Source organism: Mesoplodon bidens (genome assembly GCF_964165515.1).
Source record: "Mesoplodon bidens genome assembly, chromosome: 6".
Lineage (NCBI taxonomy): Eukaryota > Metazoa > Chordata > Mammalia > Artiodactyla > Ziphiidae > Mesoplodon > Mesoplodon bidens.
Window position 1 is genome coordinate 4,347,687 of NC_138162.1, and position 26,440 is coordinate 4,374,126.

Here is a 26,440-nt window from a genome sequence, read left to right on the forward strand (position 1 = left end):
TGTCACTCGTCAAAGAGCCTTCCTTACTATCTAACCTAGCTCTCAATGTCCCTAGTCGCTCCCCATCACATTACCCTGATCTATTTTCCTTAAAGGATAATCTGAAATTATCTTGGTTGATTAGTTTGTTTTCTGTCTTCCTCAGCTTAGCCCTCAGCATCTTATTCACTCCTGGACTGCAGACGGACCTCAGCAAAAAAACTGTTGAATAAATGGCATGCATGCATGAATGAGCAAGTCGACGGAAGGGCTCTGTCCCACTTTCTTAGTTTTAGGATCACGCTCTACCCTGTCCCACCCCACTCGCAACAAGCCCGGGAACAAATTGGGCAGAAAAAAACGCGAGTCACAGCCCCACAGCCAGCGAGCTGCTACGGCAGCGCGATGCCGGGGGGGGGGGGGGGGGCGGAAGTGACGCAGCCACTTCCGCTTTCACGACACCAGCACTTCCGGATTGGAAGGCAGGTGGCGACGCGTTCGGAAGGTAGGTGAAAGCGCTTTATAGTTGCTCCGGCTTTTTTCCCAGTTTGCGTGTCTGAACCGAGCGGTGTGTGGCTGCTGTCTTCACCTCCCCGGAGGCCCGCCTTTGGCCCAGGTCCCCAGGGATGAGGGTGGCGCCTGTTTTCTCCGCAGCCGCTCCAAGCCCCTCCACTCGGGAACCTCTCGTTCGTTCCTCCCTCTCAGCCCCGGAACGCCCACCCCGGGGCAGAGCAGGGTCTCCAGGGCACCCCAAAGTGGGGAGGGGATCGGGACCAGGCGTGGGCACGTCCCTGCACGGCGGGAAGTGGTATGTTTCGAATTAAGTGTGAAAAAATGTATATCCATATATATCGAATACCGGGGAACCATTTGGGAACCAGACGGACGAGAAGATCCCACCCAACCCTTAGGAGGCCGGTTATGTCCCAACGGAGCGAAGTGCAGTAGGGAAGCAGCTGGATTGTTGAGAAACATTGTAACGAGAAGGCGGGACCCAGAAGGGATTAGAGAAAGTGAGTTTCAAACTTAGACCAGTTATAGCGCAGAAAGGTAACGGAGGAAAGACATTCCTGGGAAAATGAGATGCTTTTGTAAAGTCCCTGATAAGGAGAAGGATCATGGTGTATTCTGGGAACGGAAAGAAGACAGGATGTCTGAAACCCAGGGAGAAATGAGAGGTGGAGGGGTAGGCATGGACTAGACTAGATCATGAAGGGCATGGTAGGTCTGTAAGGATTTGGGACTTTATCTTAAGAATAATGGAGGGACTTACCTGGTGGCGCAGTGGTTAAGAATCCACCTGCCGGTGTAGGGGACACGGGTCCGAGCCTTGGCCCGGGAAGATCCCACATGCCTCAGAGCAGCTAAGCCTGTGCGCCACAACTACTGAAGCCTGCGCTCCTAGAGCCCGTGCTCTGCAACAAGAGAAGCCACGGCAATGAGAAGCCCGCGCACCACAACGAAGAGTAGCCCCCGCTCGCGGCAACTAGAGAAAGCCCACGCGCAGCAACGAAGACCCAACACAGCCAAAAATAAATAAAATAAAATAAATAAATTTATAAAGAATAATGGAGAAGCCATAAGAAGGTTTTAGTGGGAAGTGACTATATATTTAAAACGTGGTGCTGAGTTCAAGAGACCAGAAGGAGAAGCATACAAGGTATTTACAAAAAGAAAGAAAGAAACTAATGGAAGGTAAAAATATTAAAAGGAATTATCTGCTCTGTTCATTGTTATTGAGAGATCCTGAGGGAATTCCCTGGTGGTCCATTGGTTAGGACTCCCTGCTTCCACTGCAGGGGGCATGGGTTCGATCCCTGGTCAGGGAACTAAGATTCCGCCAAGCCACGCGGTGCAGCCAAAGAGAGAGAGAGAGAGAGAGAGATCCTGAAAGATGGGCCAGGAAAGTATCTCTTGAATTTAGTGGCTCGAAGGTCATAGGCACTCTAACTGGAGCAGTCTCAGGGGGGTGTCTTGGAGGTGGAAGCTGCAAAGAAGTGGGTTAAGAAGGGGTTTCTGTGCATCTCTGGGTGACACCAGGGAGGAAGGCCTTAACCAAAGCTCTTGGTGCCTCCGTTGGAGGTGAGATTCTGAGGCTGGTAGATTTGGCTTATAGGTATCAGTCCGTATGTTTGTTATTCCCCATCCTTCCAGCTAGACAATTCTTATAGCTTCTTGACTACCTAGGAGAAAGTAGGTACCTTCCGGTAGAAAAGGTGCTTAAGCATTCAGACTTGAAAGACCACTGACACAGAGAGGTCTCCAGGATCTGTTGTTAAGTGAAAATAGCAAAATGCAGATCAGAATATACAGATGCTACCTTCTCTGTGAGAAAGGAGGGGAAATAAGGACAGATTATTTTGATGTTTGAACCATGTAAACGTATTACCTTTAGTATTACTTTTAGTCGCAGAGAAATAAAATCTTATAAATTGAAATCCAGAAGCAATACGGAGCAAGGAGAGTTGTAAGATGTGTTTGTAAAATTATATTTTTAACCATGTCTTTTGTGAAGTACATTTCTATTCCTGTACTTAAACTCCAGAATGCACGTGCTCTGTATAAGAATTGACATTGGAGCCTTATTAAACTTCATTCCGACTTATTGCAGAACTTGGACTTTTTGTTGGACACTAACAAGGCCCATTCAGCCTCTTTCTCAAAGAGGCGATCTTCTAGTTTGAGGTCAGTGGATACTTGATGTCCCCACTCTGGACCACAGCTGGGCTAAATGCTACAAAAGAGAAATAGTTTGCTACGAAAGTATATCATTTGGTGAATGGGCCAAGCTCAAGGGGTCAGGAAAGGTTTCTTTCTTTTCTCTCTCTCTCTCTCTCTCTCTCTTTTTTTTTTTTTTTGATAAATACTTAAAACAGTACATTTACATCCTTCAGTTGCTTGTTTTAACGCTTGTGTTTTTTTTTAAATAAATTTATTTATTTATTTATGGCTGTGTTGGGTCTTCGTTGCTGCACGCAGGCTTTCTCTAGTTGCGGCGAGCGGGGGTTACTCTTTGTTGTGGAGCACGGGCTCTAAAGCACAGGCTCAGTAGTTGTAGCGCAAGGGCTTAGTTGCTCTGTGGCATGTGGGATCTTCCTGGACTAGGGCTCGAACCTGTGTCCCCTGCACTGGCAGGTGGATTCTTAACCACTGCACCACCAGGGAAGTCCTTAATGCTTGTTTTTAAGTGAAAGCAGTCTGTATTCTTGTTCTGCCCCTTGCTTTTTAAAAAGTGAACTATTTCAGTTCACTTTAAAAGAGTAGACAAATAAGAGTAGACAAAAATATAACAAATACCCCTGCACTCATTACTCCAGTTAAGAAATACAAGATTACAGATATAAGAGAAACTGGCTCTCTACTTGTCCCTAATCCCTGAATTTACCAGTTATAATCCCCATGCTGTATTCATAGTTTTACTACATATGTATCCATTCAGAAAAGATACATGAAACTTTTTTTGTGTTTTAAATGCAATATACATGGCATCATAATGTATATATTCTCTTAAAGTAATATACACGGCATCATAACATTTATATTTTCTTAACTCAGGATGCATGGTATCATAATGTTTATATTCTTTTAAAGCTTTCTGGAAGAAGCGATGTTCAAGCCAAGCTCTGAAGGATGAAAGGAGGCAGGGAGGGGTAGGAGACAGCGGGGAGTGGCCCAGAGTGAGGGAGTCGTGATTTATAAGACCTCAAGCCAGGGAAAGGATTGGAGCATGTTTGGGGAACCGAAAAAAAAAAAAAAAAAAAAAGGCACGTGTAGCTGGAGCACAGAGTTTGAGAGGAGAGGTAGAAGATGAGGCCGTGGGGGAACAAGGGCCCGATCATGGAAGAGCACTGTTCTCAATTAGGCATTTTTTTTTCCATATCATAAAGGCAATGGAACCAGACAAGTGAATTACAGTGAGCTTGCTACGCATTTAGAATAATAGAAAATTTATAATCATGACTCTAGGCTTGTCATTTGTCCTGCAATTTCGTTTTTGTGTGATTTTTTTTTTCTCCTGAGGCTAATGTTTAAAATGCTCTGCAAAAATAAACCACGTGGTTCCATTTCCCTATAGGAGTAAAATGGAAGGAGAATCAAGCAGATCGGAAACCCACTCTCCAGTTTTCGTCAAGAAAAAGACTAAGCATTCTGTACATAAGGAGAGACATGGGAGGCATTCCCATGAAAGTTTCAGAGACTCCTCCCTGGCAAATGAACAGGCTGACATAACTAAGGGTAAAAAAAAGAGGAAGGATGCCCAGCATCTTGTTTCTTCTCCTTTGAAAAAATCAGAAATTTGCGATGAGCCTGAAAAGGCCACTTCTATACCCAAAAAGAATAAAAAGAGAAGAAAAGGTGCTTTGGGAGTCGATAAGGAAACAGGTATTGCGTACGTCCTGGTGGATAAAGAAAACATTGAGAACACAGGAAAGAATTTTAGAAAGGACGTCGATGTCGTTTACCTTGATGTAAGCAAGGAACAAAAGTCAACAAGAGGGCCTGAAGCAGATGAACCGCATTTGGTTACTAAGTCACGTGAAAATGAGTCAGAGCTGCATGATAAAGTTCGGGAGAAAAAGCATAAAAAACATAGGAGGAAAGTTGCATCCTGTGATGCTGTCCAGGAGAGTCTGGGTGCAGGCATCACCCTGCCCGGATCAGAATCCCAAGAGCAGGAACCCCAGCCTCCCATGGGCCAAGAAGGTGAAATTGCACAACTACCAGTGTCTGCAGATCAAAGCAAGTCTAAGAAAAGAAAGAGGAAGCGTCCAAATGACCGGGAATTCGAGGCCTTGCCTGCGCCTGAGAGTGCTGAGAACATGTACTCAGAGGGATCCCAAGTGATTGGTGAGGTTGGGACTGCAGGGGGCAATCAGGAATCCAGTGACCTCAAGAAAAAGTCTAAGAAAAGGAAGAGAAGGTCTTCTATTGATACTGCTGTGGCACCTGGCGGTGATTTTTCAGCGCTCAGGACGAGCTCTGAGGACACGCTCTTTGATTCAGTGGAAGGTAATGGTACCTTGATTGAAGAAAGTGCGAAACCCAGGCCACAAGAGGAGAAACCCCAGGCCTGTTCGGAAGAGGTGCAGAGGTAACGTGAGGGTGTTGGGCCTTCTGATGGTGTGCGTCTTGGGTGTGAAGTCTGCCCGTTACCTCTTTGTTCAGCACGGCCATAGTAAGTGGCAGAAATCATAAAGAGATAGACCATCAAATGTATAGGATGTCGTGCACATTTAACTGAGTAACTTGGCAGGTACCTTCCGTTCTTCATGTATAAAATAAGGCAGTTAGAGTCTGTTTTCACTAAGAACTATTCCAGCCCTGAAATTCTATGTATAAGTTTAAAAAGACTTTAAAGACCCCACAATTACCTTGTCTATATGTACAGAGATAGGAGAAAGGATCAGAGAACTTAGAATGTTACGGAACAGGAAAAAAACTTGAATTAGGGTTCTCCCTAATAAAAGAAATTTAGATATCGTTATTTATATAATTATCATTTAAGTATACTGGCCGATGAATAGATGCAGGAATTTTTTTTTAAGCACTTTATTTCAGTTCCTGGGAGTTGGGACAGGTTTTCTCCCCATTTCTACTCTGTGACGTTCTTACATTTGCTAGATTGTCCTGGCTTAAAATAGTTTCACATAGAAGTTAAATGGCAGAGGGCCCAACTCACATCATCCTCTGTGCCTTCTCATTGGGGACATTTTTAGATCACTGATAACGAGGCAGGAATGTTCTCGGCCTGTGGTTCTTAACTTGTATGGGGCTGTGGACCTGTGAAAGCTGTTGACCCTTTGCTCGGACAAATGCGTACAGTTTTGTTTTTGTTTTGTTTCAGTTTCCTGTCTGGGTGGTTAGCTGATGCATTTGGCTAAGAGCAGCTCTGGACATCTGGCAGAAAGTTTGTGGGAATGAATTAGTGATAGATACATAGAAAACTATGTTTTCTTTATACTGCCAAGGGGAAAATATGTGGCCATTGTTAACTGCAACGAAGCAATTGTAACGATGTAAACCCTGAATATTGACTTAACTAATTAGTAACCATTATTATAAAACATAACTCATGGTGGGGGGAGGTGTCTTGAGTATCCATGGGCTGTAGAAGAGGGCTGAGCTTATTAGGAAGTCAATATCTGAAACAATACAGTTGAGAAATAGTAAAATAAGAAGCAATGCCTGGTGGAAATAGGGGTTAGGGTGTGTCCAAGTTAGTAAAGCTACATTAAAGAGTTCAGACATCACACACTGAATCAACCCCAAGATCCCTTCCAGCTTTAATGCTGTTGTAGTCAAAGGGAGAGTCACTGTAAGAAAAGAATCTGAAAGCCATTAGGGCACGTGACCTGTCAATGTTAATCAATCCAGTTTTTCTCCTTAGATTAGAACCTACAAATGAAGAAGAAAGCAATTTGGAGTCGGCTAAAGATCCTGAAACCAAATATTTATCTGAAGATTCGAGAGATTCAGATAATTCAGACCTGGATTTGGATTCCGCTGTGAGGCAGCTCCAGGAGTTCATCCCTGATATCAAGGAGAGGGCTGCCACTACAATTAAGCGAATGTATCGGGATGACTTGGGACGCTTTAAAGAATTTAAAGCCCAGGGTAAGCTTGTGGGACTTGAATATTTGTTGAACTTTTCTATATGCGTAACTAGCCCTGACTTTCTTTTGTGAGCGATTCAGATTTATAGATTCACAAAAAGCACCCCTTAGCTACTTTCAGCTTTATCTCCTTCCGGAATCGTTATCTGCACTGTAAAATTCCCAAAGTGAAGTGCACTAGTTTTCCTCTTCTGTGCCCAACTTCTGATAGGGAAGGCGAGGAAAAACGGGGCTAACAGATCCAGGTGATCCACAGACTAGAAGATCAAGCCCGGAAGAAGAGGGGGAGGAGGTTAAGTGGTTGAGACACTGGGAGGGGGGCACAAGTGAAATCAAATTAAAACATGCTTATCAACATCATCAGCTTTGATGAGGTGTAATTTCAAGGATATTAATTTGAGGGTGAGCTGGTTGTAGTGGGCATGGCTTCAGGCAACACCCACCTTGGTCTCCTTCTTGATTTCACTGTGTTACAAGAACCTCCCAGAAAGCTTATTGGGTTTCAGAATGAACTACACATGTAAGGTTGTGTACTGCAAGTGAGCAGGACTTACTGATGAGTATCTGCTGTGTGAGGCCCAGTGCCACTGGCCATTGAAAAAAGTAAAGAGAGGGGCCTTAGCCTTATGGAATTAATCATGTTGATAAGATTAGTTTTTTTAAAAAATAGACAAATTGATCAAGAAAAACACAATTTATAGAGCAATATCTATAGAAGGACCCCATTTTATTTCTGTATTCGAGCAATATCTATAGAAGGACCTCACTTTATTTTTGTATTCTGTGTTGAAATTTTTATGAGTATGTGTTTTATAAAAGGTTTTTTTTTTTTTTTTTTTTTTTTTTTGCGGTACGCGGGCCTCTCACTGTTGTGGCCTCTCCCGTTGCGGAGCACAGGCTCCGGATGCGCAGGCTCAGCGGCCATGGCTCACGGGCCCAGCCGCTCTGCGGCATGTGGGATCCTCCCGGACCCGGGCACGAACCCGTGTCCCCTGCATCGGCAGGCGGACTCTCAGCCACTGCGCCACCAGGGAAGCCCTAAAAGATTTTTAAAATAAGTCTAAGCTTAGCAAAATGTACTGTGTAATGCAGTCAATAATAATGAGACTTGAGTGCTTTGAGTTATGACGAGGAATAGAACGTAAATTGCAGTGATATTGTCCCCACCTCCCCCCAATATATATACATAGAGAATATACATGTTCATGTTTGTGCCAGCCAGTTCCCAGCACTGCCTTGGGGGGAGGAGGGGCACAGGAGAGTGAAGGGGGGGGCTTCTTTTAAACTTTTATTTCAATACTGTTTGAATTTTTAATGAATATCTATTACTGTTAATTTATTTTTTAAATAACTGTGTAAAAAGGAGTTGATGACACAAGAAAGGTCACATTGGAGTAGGATGACCAGGGAAGACTTTGGGAGGACAGTGTGGCTTAGGCCGAGCTCTGCCTGAGAGCGAATGTCAAGGGCACAAGCAGGGGCTGCTCCCCGATAGGTGGGGAGGAGGTGGGGAGGAGCTGACGGTGCTGTTGTAATTGCTAAAGACCAAACGGTGGTTCGCTTTCATTCATTAATGACAGTTGTGTACCTTTTTCTCCTGCCCCAAATCCTAGGTGTCACTATTAAATTTGGCAAGTTTTCCGTGAAAGAAAATAAGCAGTTAGAGAAAAACGTGCAAGAATTTCTGTCTCTGACAGGAATCGAGAATGCAGACAAGCTGCTGTACACAGACAGATACCCAGAGGAGAAATCTCTCATCACCGACTTAAAAAGAAAATACTCGTTTAGATTGCACATTGGTAAGTTTAGAACTGTGGCCTCTTTGACCATCCGTAGCCTTCCAGCCTTACACAGATAAGCGTGGTGAGTATTGAGCACAGTGCCTGGCCCGTCCGGTACATGCAGTGCATGTTAGCCGCTGCTACGTTAATAGTATTTTTATTGCCAGCCTATATGTTCAGGGATTTGGAATGTGTTCACGTCTCCCAAGAACAGTGCTTTTACAGATTTTCTAACAAATTAGATGATCAGCTTCCAGCTTTCCTACTTGGTAACAATTACGGTTTTGGTTTCTCGTCTTGTCCTCTATTGTGTATTTTTTTGCATATACTGCACAAAGTACTCTGGTGTACACCAGAGTCTCCGAAGTTTTTTAAGTAGAGCCATATTTGTGCTTTGAGCTGGAACCCTCCTCTTGGAGGTATCCTGGGGAAGGTAGAAGGTCATGAAGCAATGTAGGTTTGGACTGGAAAAAAAATCTCTCTTGAATTTAAAGAGGATAACTTCTTAGGTGGAATGCACAAAGGAAACAGAACAGTGAGCCCCTGCTGGGGGACCCTTTCATCTTTAGAGTGGCAAAGCAGGAAAAAGCTTATTCAATTGCAAAGGTTTTTTGTTTCTCTTATGGGGAACTGCTGGAGTGTGTCCTCCACCTCCAGATTATGTTAAAATCCCTTTGCCTAATAAGGGCCTTTTCCATGAATTTAGTAGACCAGAAGCTAGAGCCTCTACATACTAAGCATCTAGTTTTCAGAGATCGCCAAGGAAACTGGGGATTTTGTATATCTGCTCCCCAAGACGGCTTTCTGCAGGACATAGGAAACCGCACCCTCCACCTGGGGTCTAGGATAGCGCGTGTTGTAAAAAGGGGCCCTTCTTGGGTTTCTTTTATAATTGTGACGGCGTTTCATGCCACGCTCTGGTTGTCCCTCTGACCACCTCTCTTCCGACTTTAGGTAAGGGCATTGCCCGGCCCTGGAAACTCGTATACTATCGAGCAAAGAAGATGTTTGATGTCAACAATTACAAAGGCAGGTAAGAAAAAACTTGAGCAGAGCATTTCTCTAGTCTTTGCTGATACTGTAAATCAAAATGTACACAACAAAATCGTGAAGAGTTTGGTGTGTGAAACCAGATGTGCCGCCAGGTGTATGTCTCCAAAGACCCTTTCAGTTTCCACCTCTTGAATAAATCTTCTGTCGTCTTCCCCTTTCTAAATCCCTGGCTTTTACTTTATGCTGTCAATTGTAGCATTCTCCACGCGCTGCCTCTTAGCGTCACCCGTGCAGTTTTCTCGGCAGTCTCCTAAGTTGTAAGCTCCTTGCGAACCCAGACGTTCCTTCTCGGTGTGATGTGTGCCCTTCAGCACTGAGCCCAGTGCTTTGGGTTTTCAGTAAATATTTGAAGGTGGGGGTGAGCACTTGTGTGAGGTCATTTAAGTGTGGTTCGGTGGCATCAATGCAGAGCTTCATGTGGCGGTAGCCTTTCTGTCCTCCCTTTTCTCCTAAATAAAATACCCAATTATGGTCTGTTTCCAACAGTCCAAATAAAACAAATGTAGACCGAGCGTCAGTGGTGGGTAAGCACTCTGCTTAAGGACAGAGGGATGAGGGAGAAAGCATCAGCTCCTACCCTTGAGGGCCCAGACAGCCACCTAGGGCTCAACTACTGATCTCACTTCCAGGAGGCAGATGGAGTGAATCTGGCCGGGCCAGTTGGGTCCTACTGAGCGCCGTGATTTTAAATCAGGACATAGGTACTATCAGAACGTAACATTGACATGACCTTGGCTTCTTTTTAAAAATTTTTACCAAAAGAAATAAACCCGAAGTAGAGGTAAGGTGCCTCCACACAGACTGAAACCTGCCCTCCCTTTTTCCCAAGCCCCCGCTGTGTACTTTAAGGAAATTCACTAAAGGTGACATTTTCAATGGGACCAAAAAGATGCTTTGGTAAATGAATGAGGTAACCTGTTTTTCTACCTGTTACATCACTGTGGGAAATGACATTTTTCAAATAATGAAAGTCTGTCTTTCTGATAATAAAGTTCATTCACTGGTACCATATTATTTGTGTTGTGCTGACCATTTACCCTTAAAGTATTTTTCCAACTTAAGGAACTCTTAAGTGAAGAAACCATAGAAAGTCAAAAATCAAAGAATTGTAAGGCTCCAAGGGGCCATGGAGGTCAGTACACCTGTTTCCTCGTTTTCGTACACTCTGTTTTTCTCTCATGTCCTCTTTTTTGTTGCTTCAAGGCTACCTTTAAGTCTTGTTTTAAATCTCAGGAAGACCCTGCTTGCCTCATAAAGGAAACTGCTACAAAGCTTGATTCTTAATGCTGAAGGATTTCGCATCTCTGTTCACCATGCTCTGCATTTTAGATCCATTTCTGAGAATGCTAGGATCTTACTGTCCCCCGGTAGTTGTGGATCACCCTCATTACAAATGAGGCTGCTTTTTACTGGGGCTGCTTTTGTGTTGCATTAGTAATAACATAAACTCCCACTTCTGGCCCCTCTTCCTCCCCCAAAAAGGAATTATAAAATGACATAAAGATGGCTTTTTCTTCCCTTAAACGTTTAAGATGTTTAATCTCAAACTCCGCATATATTATAGTGCCCTTTAGTTCTTTTCTTTTAAGGTATTTGCTTTTATGTGGGATTCCTGCCTCTTAACTTCCTTAAACTGTGACCGATTTGTGCTAAGGCATCTGTCACATCTGGTTTTTTTTTTTTTTAATGACAGCTGTCCTTTTCTTTTTGGCTGCGTTGGGTCTTTGTTGTTGCGCACAGGCTTTCTCTAGTTGCGGCGAGCAGGGGCTACTCTTCGTTGCAGTGTGTGGGCTTGTGATGGCGGTGGCTTCTCTTGTTGTGGAGCACGGGCTCTAGGCGCACGGGCTTCAGTAGTTGTGGCTCGCAGGCTCAGTAGTTGTGGCTCACGGGCTTAGCTGCTCCACGGCATGTGGGATTTTCCCAGACCAGGGATCAAACCCGTGTCCCCTGCATTCTCAGGCGGATTCTTAACCACCGCGCCACCAGGGAAGTCCCTCTCTCATCTTTATTGAGCATCTGTTGTCTGTCAAGCATTACGGGTACCAAAGTGTAGAAAACTGACAGGGTCCCCGCCCTCCGAGGACTTCCCCTCCAGAGCTGTGCTGTCCGTCCATGTGACCACCAGCCTCATGTGGCCATGGAGCACCTGAACTGTGGTTAGTCCAAGCTGAGATGTGCTGAAGAGTGAAGTATACAATGGACTTAGAAGGCTTGGTGTGGAGAAGAGAATGTAAAGTATCTCATTCATACTTTTAGGTTCTGATTACATGTTGAAATGGCTGCATTTTTAATATATTGAGTTAAATAAAATATGTTATTAATTCATTAAAACTAAATAAAATTAGGGACTTCCTTGGCGGTCCAGTGGTTAAGACTCTGTGCTTCCACTGCAGGGGGCGTGGGTTCGATCCTTGGTTGGGGAACTAAGATCCCACGTGCCGCATGCTGCCGCCAAAAAAAAACCCCAAAAACATGGAAGGCAGAGTGGAATGGTGGAAAGTGGTCCTTGGTGATTTGACTGAGCTCCTGGATTAACCTAACCCTAGGGCCCACCTGTATCTGGACTTTTCAATTGCCTGAGCCAATAAATTATCTTAAAAAAAACTAAATAAAATTAATTCTCACCTGACCACTAGAAAATTCTAAATGACATCTGTGGCTCATATTTCCATTGGCCAGTGGTGGCCTAGACGAAGGGTCAGATAAACCAGGGAAGCCACGAGCGTACAGTTGCCAGTGGTGACGGGGCCAGTGAGAGAGCTGCAGAGTGTCCTGTGGGAGAGGAGAGCAGGACACCTCCAACCAGGTGGTCAGGGAAGCCCTCTCTGAAGATGCACCATTTAAGCTGCTTCAGAAGAGCTTGCAGGAGCTTTCCAGCGGTGGAGGGAGGCCATTCCCCACCACAGGTCCAGAGGCTCCGAAGTGAGAAAGGCCGATAAGGCCAATGGGGCTGAACTTAGGGAGCGCCGAGCTTTGCAGGCACAGTCAGAAGTTTGGGTTTTATGGTGTGAAGCCTTTATGGGTTTGGCTGGGGAATAGCATGATCGGATTATTTGCCCTGGCCTCTGTGTAAGTGAGCCAGGGACTGCGGTGACTGACTTACAGGGTGCTCATGGTTGAGATGCCGAGACAGGAAGTATCTGGGCTCAGGTCCTTGGTAGGACTGTGCTGAGCAGGTTTCCTGACAGCCCGCCCTATACGGCTTCTCCCAGCGTCGCAGCGTGCTGCAGTGAGAATAGTGGTTTTAAGCTTGTGGTTAATGCTCAGCTGTGATCTGTTTTCCCTTCCTCTAAGGTATAGCAAAGGAGATACCGAGAAGCTAAAGATATACCACTCCCTCCATGGAAACGACTGGAAAAAGATTGGTGAGATGGTGTCTCGAAGTAGCCTCTCTGTGGCCCTGAAGTTCTCCCAGATCAGCAGTCGTAAGTCATGGTCTCTAGAGCCCACTTCGGTGAACGAATCAGCCCACAGCGGCCCAGGGCCCAGGCATCACTGCAGGCCTGTCGTCTGAGAGAGTCATCACTGTTTCAGCCATCCTCTTACTGATTCATTTATTTCTTCATGCATATTGATGCAGCCTTTATTCACCAGACTGATTTCTGCCACACCTTATTTCAGTAGCTTTCAGTGTGACTCCAACTGCCAGGTAAACTGAAACCCACTCAGCCAGTGGGCAGGAGAGCCTGGGCCACCAAGGTCCCTTCCCCCAGGTGGCCAGGGAAACCATCAAAGGGAGGGCCTGTTAGTCAGGGGCGTTTCCCAAAACCAGTGTCAGTCATCTCTTGTCTGTTCTCCTCTTTCATAAAAAGCTTCCTTGGTTAATATTCTTCACCTTAAAACGTCCCCAGTTGCTTTCAGAAGACAGTCCTTAGTGGGTGTTAGCTTCAGCCCAGAGGCTCACGTGCTCCGGCCCTGCAGGCAGAGCCATGCAGCGGGTCCCAGACAGGCGTCTGCATGTCTGCACGTGGTAAACTCTGAGGTGGTGGAGACCACGCCTTTTGTGCCACCAACTCTGGCCACCGGTGCCATGCGAAGACTCAGTGTAGCCAATTCTGCCAGTTTCCAAGAAGTAAAGCAAACATCTGGGTTTGCATGTGTGTGTGAAATCAAGATCTTTTTTTCTCGGGACTCTCTTTTTTTAAATAAATTTATTTATTTATTTATTTATTTATGGCTGTGTTGGGTCTTCGTTGCTGCGCGCGGGCTTTCTCTAGTTGCGGTGGCTTCTCTTGCTGTGGAGCATGGGCTCTAGGCGCGCGGGCTTCAGTAGTTGTGGCACGTGGACTCTAGAGCGCAAGCCCAGTCAGTAGATGTGGCACATGGGCTCAGTTGTTGTGGCTCATGGGCTCTAGAGCGCAGGCTCAGTAGTTGTGGCGCATGGGCTTAGTTGCTCCGTGGCATGTGAGATTCTGTAGGCCAGATCAAAGATATCTGTAGCCTGCCAGCTTGCGGCCTCTTCCTTAGCATCACTGTGAGCATCTAGACAAGAAGAGCGAGTCGTAGAAGCTTTTGACGCCCTGCGCCAAGGACTGGCTTTAGGAATTCACAGGTGCCGGGACTTCCCTGGTGGTTCAGTGGTTAAGAATCCACGCTTCCACTTCAGAGGACGCGAGTTCGATCCCTGGTCGGGGAACTAGGATCCCACATGCTGCAGGGCAACTAAGCCCATGCTCCGCAACTAGAGAGAAACCTGTGCGCCACAACGAAGGTCCTACGTGCTGCAGCTAAGGCCGAACACAGCCAAATAAATTTTTTAAATTAAAAAAAAAATAGAAAGCTTAAGGAGTGCAAAATATTAAAAAAAGAAAGAAAAAAAGAAATTCACAGGTGCCTTCTTCATCAAGTACTGTGGTGACGTCATTGCAGCTGTTAATTTCACTCCAGAAACTCTTGGGGAGAGTTATTTATATAACATGAAAGTCGTTTGGTTATTCTCTTTCCACTAAATGTTTGGGACCCTCACAATTTCCTGCAGGAGGTATTACTCTTAGAAACAGGAAGAACAGCTTTCTCTAAGTTAAAAAAAAGATTGCTTTAAGAAAGGATTTTTTTCTTTGCAGTTGGTTTTGTGTGTGTGTGTGTGTGTGTGTGTGTGTGTGTGTGAGATTGGTTCTTAAAAAGAATCTATGGCCACTTTCGTAGTTTCATTTTGATTTGCATGTAACTGATAGTTTTTTTTTTCGTTTTGTTTTGTTTTGGTGCGTTGGGTCTTCATTGCTGCGCGCGGGCTTTCTCTAGTTGTGGCGAGCGGGGGCTACTCTTTGTTGTGGTGTACGGGCTTCTCATTGCAGTGGCTTCTCTTGTTGCAGAGCACAGGCTCTAGGCGCGCAGGCTTCAGTAGTTGTGGCATACGGGCTCAGTAGTTCTGACATGCGGGCTCTAGAGCACAGGCTTAATAGTTGCGGCGCGTGGGCTTAGTTGCTCCACGGCATGTGGGATCTTCCTGGACCAGGGCTCGAACCCGTGTCCCCTGAATTGGCAGGCGGATTCTTAGCCACTGCGCCACCAGGGAAGTCCATAACTGATACTTTTATGTTTGTGTAATTGAGATGTTGCCCATTGTCTTCTGAAAAGTGTCTGATTTATCTTCTTGTTTTTAAAGACTTTATTTGGGGACTTCCCTGGTGGTCCAGTGGTAAAGAACCCTCCTTCATAGATGCAGGGGAAGCTGGTCGGGGAGCTAAGATCCCATATACCGCGGGGCACCTAAGCCCGCGCTCCACAACTGCTGAGCTCACGCACCCTGTAGCCCGTGTGCCGCAAGCTACAGGGGCTATGCACCACAACTAGAGAGAGAAAACTCACACGCCACAACTAGAGAGAAGCCCATGCACCACAGCAAAGAGCCTGCGCTGCAACAAAAGATCCCGCATGCCTCAACAAAGATCCCATGTGCCGCAACTAAGACCCAACGCAGCCAAAAAAATAAAATAAATAAATTAAGAAAAAAAAAAGACTATTTTTCTAGAGCAGTTTTGGGTTCACAGTTAAAGGGAGAGGAAGGTACAAAGACTTCCTACTTATCCCCTGCCCTCCACGTGCACAGCACACCCCCATTCTCAACACCCCCCAGCAGAGTGGTCCATTTGTTACAATCCATGAAGCTACCTTGACACATCTTAACCCCCCAGAGTCCACAGTCCACATTAGGGTTCACTCTTGATGTTGTACCTTCTGTGGGTTTGGAGAGATGTCAAATGACAGATATCCATCATTATCATTTTGTTGTTAATATTGTGTTTGAAAGCCAATAGATTAGCAACTTCAAGACCATCCTTTTATGTCAACAGAAAGAAATCATGGTGCTTGGAGCAAGACGGAGACCCAGAAACTAATCAAGGCTGTTGAAGAAGTGATTCTAAAGAAAATATCTCCCCAAGAGCTAAACGAGATGGATTCTAAACTCCAAGAGAATCCTGAAGGCCGCCTGTCAATTGTTCGGGAAAAACTCTACAAAGGCATATCCTGGGTAGAAGTGGAGGCGAAAGTGGAAACCAGGAATTGGATGCAGTGTAAAAGTAAGTGGTAAGTTTGAGGCTTCTTACATAAATTTCAACAAGAAGCATTCCCTGCCCCTCTCTCAGCAACTTCCGGAGAGGGGTGGACTGCTGAGGTTACTAAGAATATCTGTAACTACCACGTGGAAAGCCTTACAGTAGGTCAAGAATGATCCTCTCTAATCCGCTGCTCCAACCACTTCAATATCGATAGCTGATTTAAGTTAGCATTTAACCAACCCTGATTCGTTGTGTGGCTTCTTCATAAAGAACTTGAACCTTTTTAGTCTATTTATTTATTTATTTAATTGAAGTATAGTTGATTTACAATATTGTGTTAGTTTCTGGTGTACTAAGTGAGTGATTCAGTTATGCATATATATTATTTTTTTATTCTTTTCCAATATAACTTATTCCAAGATATTGAATACAGTTTCCTGTGCTGTACAGTAGGACCTTGTTGTTTATCTATTTTATATATAGTAGTTTGTATCTGCTAATCCGCAATTTCAAATTTATTCCTGCCCCCTTTCCCCTTTGGTAACCGTAAGTTTGTTTTCTGTATCTGTGAGTCTGTTTCTGTTTTGTAAACAGAACTTGAATCTTCTTAATATTGAATATTGACTTCTGGTTTCTTCACTCTGGCTCTTTCTTCATAAAACAAGGTTGTTACCTATTTATAGCATGAAAAAAAAATTAACGTCTGAATATTTAGGAGGGAAATCACAAGCGTAGTGATCAGTAATAGCTCCACCTTTTTACTTTTGCTTTCTAATTCAGCAGTTCCTCTGTCTTCATCCAAAGCAGGGCAGTCATACTCTTCATCCTAGAACATCTTTAGGTACATCCATCACGAAGAAGTAGTTTCAGTCCAGATGTTGCTGCACGTTCTTTGCCCGATGTAGCTTTTCCCAGCCCTGGAGGGTTTCCAAGCTAACTTTCAGCTGCAACTTTCAGCTGCAACATGACAGCTTGAAGCAGTGGTTCTACAGCCCACGACCCAGGCCTCCTTCATAGAGGGGGCTCCATCATCCTGCATAAAGGGGGCTCCATCATCTTGACCATAAATAAGAATGAAATCCAGAGTGGGCGTGTTGTATGTTAAAAGCAAACTCGTAGATTATACTGTGTATTGTTTATATACCTTACAGTTCTGCTGTAGAGTATTTATTTTACTAGAAGACTACTCTCAGGAAATAAGCTCCAAAGAACAGATAATGTTTGGGGGGGGAAGTGTGTAATATGGAGGAACCAGAGCCCTTTCTACCCCTATATCTTAGACTTAAAAAAAGGAGTGGGGACTTACCTGGTGGCGCAGCGGTTGAGAGTCCACCTGCCAATGCAGGGGACACGGGTTCGTGCCCCGGTCCAGGAAGATCCCACATGCCGTGGAGCGGCTGGGCCCGTGAGCCATGGCCGCTGAGCCTGCGCGTCCGGAGCCTGTGCTCCACAACGGGAGAGGCCTGTGTACCGAAAAAGAAAAAAAAAAAAGGATTGGGGGCTTCCCTGGTGGCTCAGTGGTTAAGAATCCACCTGCCAATGCAGGGGACACGGGTTCAAAGCCCTGGTCTGGGAGGATCCCACATGCCGCGGAGCAACTAAGCCCATGTGCCACAACTACTGAGCCTGCACTCTAGAGCCCGCGAGCCACAACTACTGAGCCTGTGTGCCACAACTACTGAAGCCGACCTGCCTAGAGCCCGTGCTCTGCAACAAGAGAAGCCACTGCAATGAGAAGCCCGTGCACCGCAACAAAGAGTAGCCCCCGCTCGCCAGAACTAAGGAAAGCCCACGTGCAGCAACGGAGACCCAACACAGCCCAAAATAAATAATTAATTAATTATTTTTTGAAAAAGAGTGGGTTATAAAGCCTCAGTTGGAAGCTGATATGTCAGTGTCTTAAAAGGGAAATGATGAAGGGGAGCCGTGCTTGAGAATCAGCATAATTAAATAACATGCAAGGGTTCTTTTTTAATTTGAAGAAAAAAGTAGGAAACTTGAACGCTGAACATAGATTTACTTCATGAAACATTGAAATAGCATCAGCGGGTACATTTCAAACCAGTGAAAGTGGGCGGCTATTAGTAAAAACAGTGTCAGTTTCTGTGTGTGTGCCTCATGTACCTCCCTTCTCAAGAAAGTAAATGTCACAGCTCATGATCTGTCCATCAGATTGTGACAAATTTCACTCTTCAAGAGAAGCACTTTTTAAATATTTTTAATTGGGCTGCTGCTCTTATTAGGAACTTCAGGGAACCCTTTCCCTCAGCCACGAACTTGGGGCCCTAGAGGAATCATTGAGTCATTGATCACTTTACTAAATCTGTGTAATTTGGTGTTTCAGCAGCTATAATGGTAATAAGAGCAATGACTTTCTGTTTTTATAAGCAAAAATAAATTGAGTTTATACAGCACCCTTTAGCACCTGCAAGCAGGCTTATTCTTTTTTTTCCTCCCTTTTTTTAAACTGTTTATTATGGAAATTGTGTAACTCACACCAACTTAGAACTCCTTGTATCCATCATTCATTTTCAATAACCATCAACTTTCTATCTCTTTATTTACCCTTTCCCACTTTAAAAAAATAAAAAAAGGTACATTCTTGATGGTGGTAAATGTTAGCACTGATGAGTTGCGAAAGTTATAAAGTAGTTCTGAATAAGGACAATTTAAATGAGGAAAACAAAGGACATTTTAATGGAAACTTTACCCCAAAAATAAACTGTTTTTCTTTCTTTCAATGTAGGACGGAAATTCTAACCAAGAGGATGACAAATGGTCGGGATGTATACCGGGGAGTTAATGCCCTACAGGCCAAGATCAATCTCATTGAAAGGTACAGAAATAGAAAGTGACGATATTTGACCTGTTTTTCTCTCTAGCCAAAGAGTAGTTGTTAAACAGCAGAATCTGCGGTAAGATTACCACGGTTCATATTCCTGTTCCAGCACTTTCTACGTGCATGACCTTGGACGTGTTTCCTGCCTTTCTAGGTCTTGATTTGTTCATCTTAAATGAGGATGATAATAACAGTACCTGCCTCTTAGTGTTATTGGGAGAAGAAATGAAATAACTCAATAAACATAGCTATTTTAGTCTTTAAGGCTTTCACATAGACATAGCTTACTTCTGTCCATTGGAAAATGGAGGTAAATACTTCAGGCCGAGCCCTACTGCTCTCTAGCACGCGTTTGTTGGTGTCTTTAGTTTTGTCTTTGAGTTCCTGGTCCGTGCAGAGTCCTCCCTCCCCTGATGGACAGGGAGACATGGACCTGTTTTACAAAGTCTGCGAGTCTAGTGGACCTGGGCTCATGTGCAATGAGGAACAGCGAAGAGCAGAAGAAACCTTTGGATTCTGGCCGCCCTGTCCAGCTTCATTATTCTTGCGCTCTGTCAGGAAGCCTGCTTCTCCTTCATTGGTGGGCTTCCTCGTTCTCCACGCTGGCCTGGCTGGGGTGGCCTTCCCCTTTTCTCCTCTACCAGAGAGACAGCAGAGACTAACAGAGCCAAGGAGGGCATCTCACGTCAGGCAGGCCTGGGTTCCAATGTGGGTACCGCCTATGAGTCATGAAACCTTGAGCCAATGACTCGAGCTCTCAGCCCTGATTCCTGGCCTGTGGAAAGGACATAATCCCCTAGCTTCATCGGGGTGGTGTTGACGGTAAATGGATTAGTGGGTATCAAGGTCTTAACCCAGTGTCTGTCACCTAGTAAGTGCTGAGTACACATGTGTACTACTCTTGTGTGTCTACATTGAATGGTGAAGTTGTGTTTTTGGTTGGTTGGTTGGTTGGTTTTTAATTATTTATTTATTTATTTGGTTGCGCCGTGTCTTAGTTGCAGCAGGCGGGCTTCTTAGTTGTGGCATGCAGACTCTTAGTTGCGGCATACATGTGGGATCTAGTTCCCTGACCGGGGATCGAACCCAGGCGCCCTGCATTGGGAGTGTGGAGTCTTAACCACTGTGCCACCAGGGAAGTCCCTGTGTTGTTTTTGTTTTTTTTTTTAATTGAAGTATAGTTGATTTACAATGTTGTGTTTAACCTTTGCTATACAGCAAAGTGACTCAGTTATACATGTATATATTCTTTTTCATATTTCATTCTTTTCTGCTATGGTTTATCACAGCATATTTAATATAGTTCCTTGTGAAGTTGTGTTTTTTACTAGGCTTGGTGGGAGATGCAAAGGGCTCAGGAGGAGGAAGGGTGATTTTTTGGTCTGTAGCTCACCCCATGACCTTGGGCTGACCTTGGGTTAGCATGCCAGTGACACTGGGCCTGTGTAACAAGAGAGCTGGAACAGGGGTGAACACGCTGAGGCCTTCCAGCTCTTAGTATTCTGTGAGTCCATGAAAATGTCCATCATGTTGATTGTTGCCTTGAAAACTTAATTTTTATTTTTTCTCATAGGTTGTATGAAATAAATGTGGAAGATGTTAATGAAATAGACTGGGAGGATCTTGCTAGCACCATAGGGTAAGGCCATTTGTTTAATATTAATCTAATGAAAAAATCAGAGAGGAGTTCTAATAAATGCCTCTCAGATTTGAAGAACAGGACTGAAATTCCTGCTGCTTATGGAACTCATCTATAAATTGTATTTGTGTATATATGTATTGGGAACGCCCTGTCTAAGTACCGGACCAGGTAAATCAGACCAGCGCTCCCTCCGCTCCAACCACCACCTCCACCCCAAGACACCTGAGAAGAGTGAATGAAATGTGTGCAGAGTCTCTTAAAAGCTTCATGGAGCACACCGGCTATGACTGGGACGAAGAACCCATGGTCCCTTTACCCATAATTAGCCTTTTACCATTTGCCACGTTGACTTTATCATTCCTCCCTCCCTCCCTCTCCCGCTCCCTTCTACAAGGGAATAGAATTCTTTTCCTTAACCGTTTCAGTGTTAATGGTGGACGCCATGTCCTCAGCAAGGCTGTTATTCTGCATCAGCACAGTGATCGTACTGAGGGCACGTGACACTGATGCACTACTATTGTCTAAAACACAGTCCCCATGCAAATTTCACCCAGCGTCCCAGTCGTGTCCTTTATAACACTTTCCCCCTGATTTAAGATCCAGTCCAGGATCTGTCTCCTTAGTGTCTTCTAAACAGCAGAGTTCTTCTGCCTTTTCTTTTCTTTTTTTTAATTATTGGAGTATAGTTGATTTACAATGTTTCAGGTGTACAGCAAAATGATTCCATTATAGATTCTTTTCTGTTATAGATTTTTAAAAATTTATTTATTATCTTATTTATTTATTTTTGGCTGCGTTGGGTCTTCATTGCTACGCATGGGCTTTCTCTAGTTGGGACGAGCAGGGGCTACTCTTCGTTGCGGCTCGCGGGCTTCTCATTGCGGTGGCTTCTCCTGTTGCAGACCATGGGCTCTAGGCGCGTGGGCTCAGTAGTTGTGGTTCGCGGCTCTAGAGCACAGGCTCAGTAGTTGTGGCGCACGGGCTTAGTTGCTCTGCGACATGTGGGATCTTCCCGGACCGGGGCTTGAACCCATGTCCCCTGCAGTGGCAGGCGGATTCTTAACCACTGTGCCACCAGGGAAGTCCCTCCGTTATAGGTTATTACAAGATATTGAATATAGTCCCCTGTGCTATACACTAGGTCCTTGTTGTTTATTCTATATACAGTAGTGTGTATCTGTTAATGCCTTTGTCTTCTATGACGTTGAAATTGTGGGAGAATACAGGCTAGTCGTTCTGGAGAACTTGCCGCAGTTGGGGAGTTTGTCAGACGCTTCCTCACTGTTAGATTCGGGTTTTGTATTTTACATGGGAATCAATCACGGAGGAGGCTGTGTTTCTGTCACCAGGTCACATCCCATCATGAGGCATGTGGTTCTGATTTTGATCCCCTGGCTCTGGCGGCCTCTGCCACACTGCCCCACTGTAGAAAAGTAAGTTTTTCTCTTGGTGAAAAGAAATGGCCACGGGGAGATATTTTGAGACCACATCAAGCTCCTGTTCCTCTTCGGATTTCCCTCAGTGGTTTCGGTGTGCTGTTCGTTTGCATTTCTCATCCGAGGAGTGAGATTTCATCAGTTGTCGCTGTCTGTCTTCATTGCTACGGTCCTTGCATTTTCAATCAGTTCCTGCCACTGGAGGAGAGGCCACCACTCTGAAGACCTGAATTCAGTGCCGGCCAAGCAACAGAGAGCTGGCTGGCAAAGCACAGTCCCTCTAAGCAATGCAAATTGTTGAGCATCGCGGGGCTCAGGGGTTGGTGGGCTTTGGGAGGTGGGGATGTTGAGGGACTGTCTGGCCTTTAGTTTGGGAAGGATGCTGAGGGGAACAGGGCTGCCGCAGCCTGGCTGTCTTTCAGAAACGTGGCTGCTGGCGTGAGGTCACTGATCCATTAGGAAGGGTGTAAACTGGTTCCGCTGGTTAGTTATTTACACCTTGGGATTATGGACAAAGAACAATCGGTCCTTTTTTTTTTTTTTATTAACTTGGAGAATTGGAATCTTTTCATGGCAGGCCCTGTTGGGAGTCACAGACACATGCCCGTGGTTCCAAACCCTTTCCTCTTCTAGCTCGTCTCAGGGGTGGGGCACCAGCTCTTGGGTTTGTGGGTCCCTGAGAGGGGAGGGTGTTAGGGGCTTTGAAGGAAGGGTGTCCTGCTGTGTATCCCACCAACTCCCATCCTAAGAAGTATTCATGTCGACAGGTCCCTCCCTTTGTAATACCAAACCGCTTTTGAAAAATCTGACTTTTCCAATAAATGTTTGTGTATCTTGTGACATTGCCTCAGATCACATTTCTTAAATTAAAATGGGTTTTTAATGATTTTAAGTAGAATTATATACTTAAATATTGATTGTTTTGGTTAAGGTTAGAAATCTCAAAGCTGTAAAACAGACATCATGGCATCCAGTCAAATACCATTGGAAACAGTACATCCTCAAAGTTTTAATAATGAATTAAAACAGTGAAAATAATTAAATTAAAAGTTCGGTCTCTTCAGGTTCTTTAAACCTCCCTTGTGAATTATTTAGGCAGGATTTTAAAGAAAGCATCTCCACCTAACGAGATGTAACACCTACTTCATTTGAAAATGTCCAGATCAGTTATTGTTACTTCTTGAAGCCTGAGCTTTGATCTGCAGAACAACCTGGGCGCAGGGCGCTGTGGGAAGAGGGAAGGCATAGATGCCCTAGAACTTGGGCTTTGCAGTCAGATGGACCGGCGTCAAGTCCTGGGACTATGCTCATAATTTAGCCAGCCTTGGGCAGGTCATTCCCTCACTTGCCTCTGCGTCGTGGTTTCCTCATCTGCGCGGCAGTTTAACAGGACCGTGATGAGGACGACAGCAAGGAGACAGTGCGTGGCACGCAGTGCACACGTGGCGGGGAGCTGCTGCCATGAAGAGGCAGAAAGAGCCCAGCCGTCTTGTACTTCCACATACCTAGCAGGTCCAGTTATTCCCACTAATCATATAACAACTAGAATAATTAATTACCGAAACAAATATGCCACGCTTTTTTTTTTTTTTTTTTTTTTTTTTGCGGTACGCGGGCTTCTCACTGCCGTGGCCTCTCCCGTTGCAGAGCACAGGCTCCGGACGCGCAGGCTCAGTGGCCATGGCTCACGGGCCCAGCCGCTCCGCGGCATGTGGGATCTTCCCGGACCGGGGCACGAACCCGTGTCCCCTGCATCGGCAGGCGGACTCCCAACCACTGCGCCACCAGGGAAGCCCCTGCCACGCTTTTTGTTTGTTTGTTTGGGGTTTTTTTTTGTTTGTCTTTTTGGGGTTTTTTTTTGTGGTACGCGGGCCTCTCACTGTTGTGGCCTCTCCCATTGCGGAGCACAGGCTCCGGACGCGCAGGCTCAGCAGCCAGGGCTCATGGGCCCAGCCGCTCCGCAGCATGTGGGATCTTCCCGGACTGGGGCACGAACCTGTGTCCCCTGCATCGGCAGGCGGGCTCCCAACCACTGCGCCACCAGGGAAGCCCTATGCCACGCTTTTATGGCTTAGGAAGTGAGTGCCCAGGAAGTGAAGTTAGTGATTTTCACTCTAAAAAAATATTTAAAATGTGGTTGTTTCTGTCCTACTTATTGTAAATGGAAAATGGATTTGACTCACCAGAATATCAGCATCCACTTTATTTAGCTTTGTAAAGTAAAAAATCCAGACCCCTGCCTTTGCATTGTGACAAATATATAGTTATCCTAAAGGTAGTGGTTAAGAGTGTAGGATTTGTGAAATGTTGCCATTGGCAGCAACACAGATGGACCTAGAGATGATCATACTAAGTGAAGTAAGCCACACAGAGAAAGACAAATATCATAGGATATCAATTATATGTGGAATCTTAAAAAACTGATACAAATGAACTTATTTACAAAGCACAAATAGACTCACAGACATAGAGAACGGACTTACGGTTACCAAAGGGTTAGCGGGAGGGAGGTAGGGGGATAAATTAGGAGCCTTGGATTAACATATACACACTACTGTATATAAAATACATAAACAATAAGGACCTACTGTATAGCACAGGGAACTATACTCAATATCTTGTAATAATCTATAATGGAAAAAATCTGAAAAAATTATATGTATATATATATATATATATATGTACAACTGAATCTTTCTGCTGTACCCTTGAAACTAACACAACGTTATAAATTAACTATACTTCCATTAAAAAAAAACTGATATAAAAAAAAAGAAAGAAAAAAGTAGAATTTGGAGTGGACCCAATTGAAGTCCCAGCCCTTCCCCCCTTATTCACTGTAAGATCTTGGCCATCTTCTCTCAGTTTCCCCATCTCCAAAACGAGGGATAAGCGTAGGAGCCCCCTCGCAGAGTGGTCGTGAGGGTTATTTGTTGCTCTGCGGAGAGCCCTCAGGGTGGGGCTGAAGACAATGTTAGCATCAGCCCCTGTGAGCTAGTGTTACACCTTGTCTTCCCAACTGGTAGTTTAGATTATTCTAGTTTAGACAGAATCCGTCTTGTTGTACTGCTGTTTTTCTTCCTTTTGTGTGTGTGTGTTTAACCAGATGAACAATAGCTTTTCATATGTGTCTTATTTTTCTCACATGTGTAGACATGAGGATTAAGAAAGCTGCTTAGGTCTGTAGACCACCCCTCAATCAATGCACTTAGTACACAGGACTGAAATGATTAATTTTTAAACTGCCACTAACCTTTTGACACCTTTTCCTTTCTAAAGGGATGTTCCTCCATCTTATGTCCAAACTAAATTTTATAAGCTGAAAGCCACCTGTGTTCCCTTTTGGCAGAAGAAGACTTTTCCAGGTCAGTATTTTCGATATCTGAATAGTTAAAAACATGGCATATGGGGACACACGCTGGTAGTGTGACCTTGGGTAGTGACTTCTGGGAACCTCAGATTCTTCAAATGGAAAATGGTAAAAATTGGCAAATTATAACCCCTACCTGACAAGACTTTCAAAAGTACTAAATGAGATAATGAGCTTGAAAAGTGTGGTCACCAGGCCGCCGGGTGTTGAGCAAGCACTGGGTGAGTAGCTGCGAGTGCTTCTGGATTGCACAGGACACATGCTCATACCACATGCCTGCACACACACTGATCCACAAAAAGCTGGAGATACAGTTTCATCTCTGCAGCCATTTGTAGGTGGTTTACATATGTAATTCCCAAACCTGGACTATCAGAGTCAGGTGGGGAACTTGGGAAAAAGATACATACCTGGGTCTCATCCCAGACCCAGTCGATCCTAGTCTCTAGTCTGGGTCCAGAGACTAGATTTTTCTCTAACAAGCTCACAAGTGAGTTGCCAGTGGCCTGCCCAGCATCACTGTTTGGGAACCGCTGGTTCGGGTAACACTCCGCCCTGCAGTGTGTGACAAAATGCTCCTTGCGTTCAGCAGACACCACTACCTGGGTTTGAATCCTGGCTTCGCCCTCCTGACTCTATGACTTTGGATGAGTTTCATAATGTCTTTATGCCTCATTTGAAAAATGGGTGAACAATAGGGCCTACCTCATAGGATTTTTGAGAGGATTGAATGAGTGACTATGAATAAAGCAGTTAGAGCCAGGTCTTGCACACAGTAATGCCAGTAGCAATGCATTGTCATCGTCCGTGCCATCCGTCCTTTGACCTTGGGAAGAGGCTTTGTTAGATCATCTCAAGATTCAATTTCTTTTCTTTAGAGATTATAGACTACCTTTATGAGACTAGTCTACCATTGCTTAAAGAAAAATTAGAGAAGAAGATGGAGAAAAAAGGGACTGAGATCCAGACCCCGGCAACCCCCAAGCCAGTCTTCCTGTTTCGAGACATCTTTTATTGTGACGATGACAGTGAGGGAGAAGACGGAGATGAAAAATGTTAAGCGGCTGATACTCTCTCTTGTCCATTTTTCCAGGTCTGGTTGTGTTTATATATGTGTCAATAAAGCTATTTTCACTATTGATTTTACTGAAGAAGGTGCAACAGCCAAAGGAAGGGTATGAAAATAATAACATATTGTGGAGCATTAAAAATTGATTCACATTTCA

The 26,440-nt window shown here is 44.8% G+C and overlaps 1 protein-coding gene across 3 annotated transcripts; it reads left to right on the plus strand.

The window, feature by feature from the left end:
- The first annotated feature begins 456 nt into the window (after positions 1 to 456).
- On the plus strand, positions 457 to 26,440 carry TTF1 (transcription termination factor 1). 3 transcript variants are annotated; one of them, XM_081236899.1, is made up of 11 exons: positions 457 to 484; positions 4,055 to 5,071; positions 6,368 to 6,594; positions 8,207 to 8,392; positions 9,329 to 9,407; positions 12,722 to 12,852; positions 15,721 to 15,955; positions 18,674 to 18,763; positions 20,340 to 20,405; positions 25,124 to 25,209; positions 26,093 to 26,440. In XM_081236899.1, exons 2-11 carry the CDS (start codon positions 4,062 to 4,064, stop codon positions 26,272 to 26,274), a joined length of 2,292 nt encoding a protein of 763 aa, XP_081093025.1. In that variant the 5' UTR covers positions 457 to 484; positions 4,055 to 4,061; the 3' UTR covers positions 26,275 to 26,440. The 3 variants fall into 3 exon arrangements, 2 of the variants coding, with proteins under 2 accessions (XP_081093025.1, XP_081093026.1); XM_081236900.1 differs by lacking the exons at positions 25,124 to 25,209; positions 26,093 to 26,440 and adding an exon at positions 21,758 to 22,805; XR_014016073.1 differs by lacking the exons at positions 25,124 to 25,209; positions 26,093 to 26,440 and having other exon boundaries at positions 15,721 to 15,948.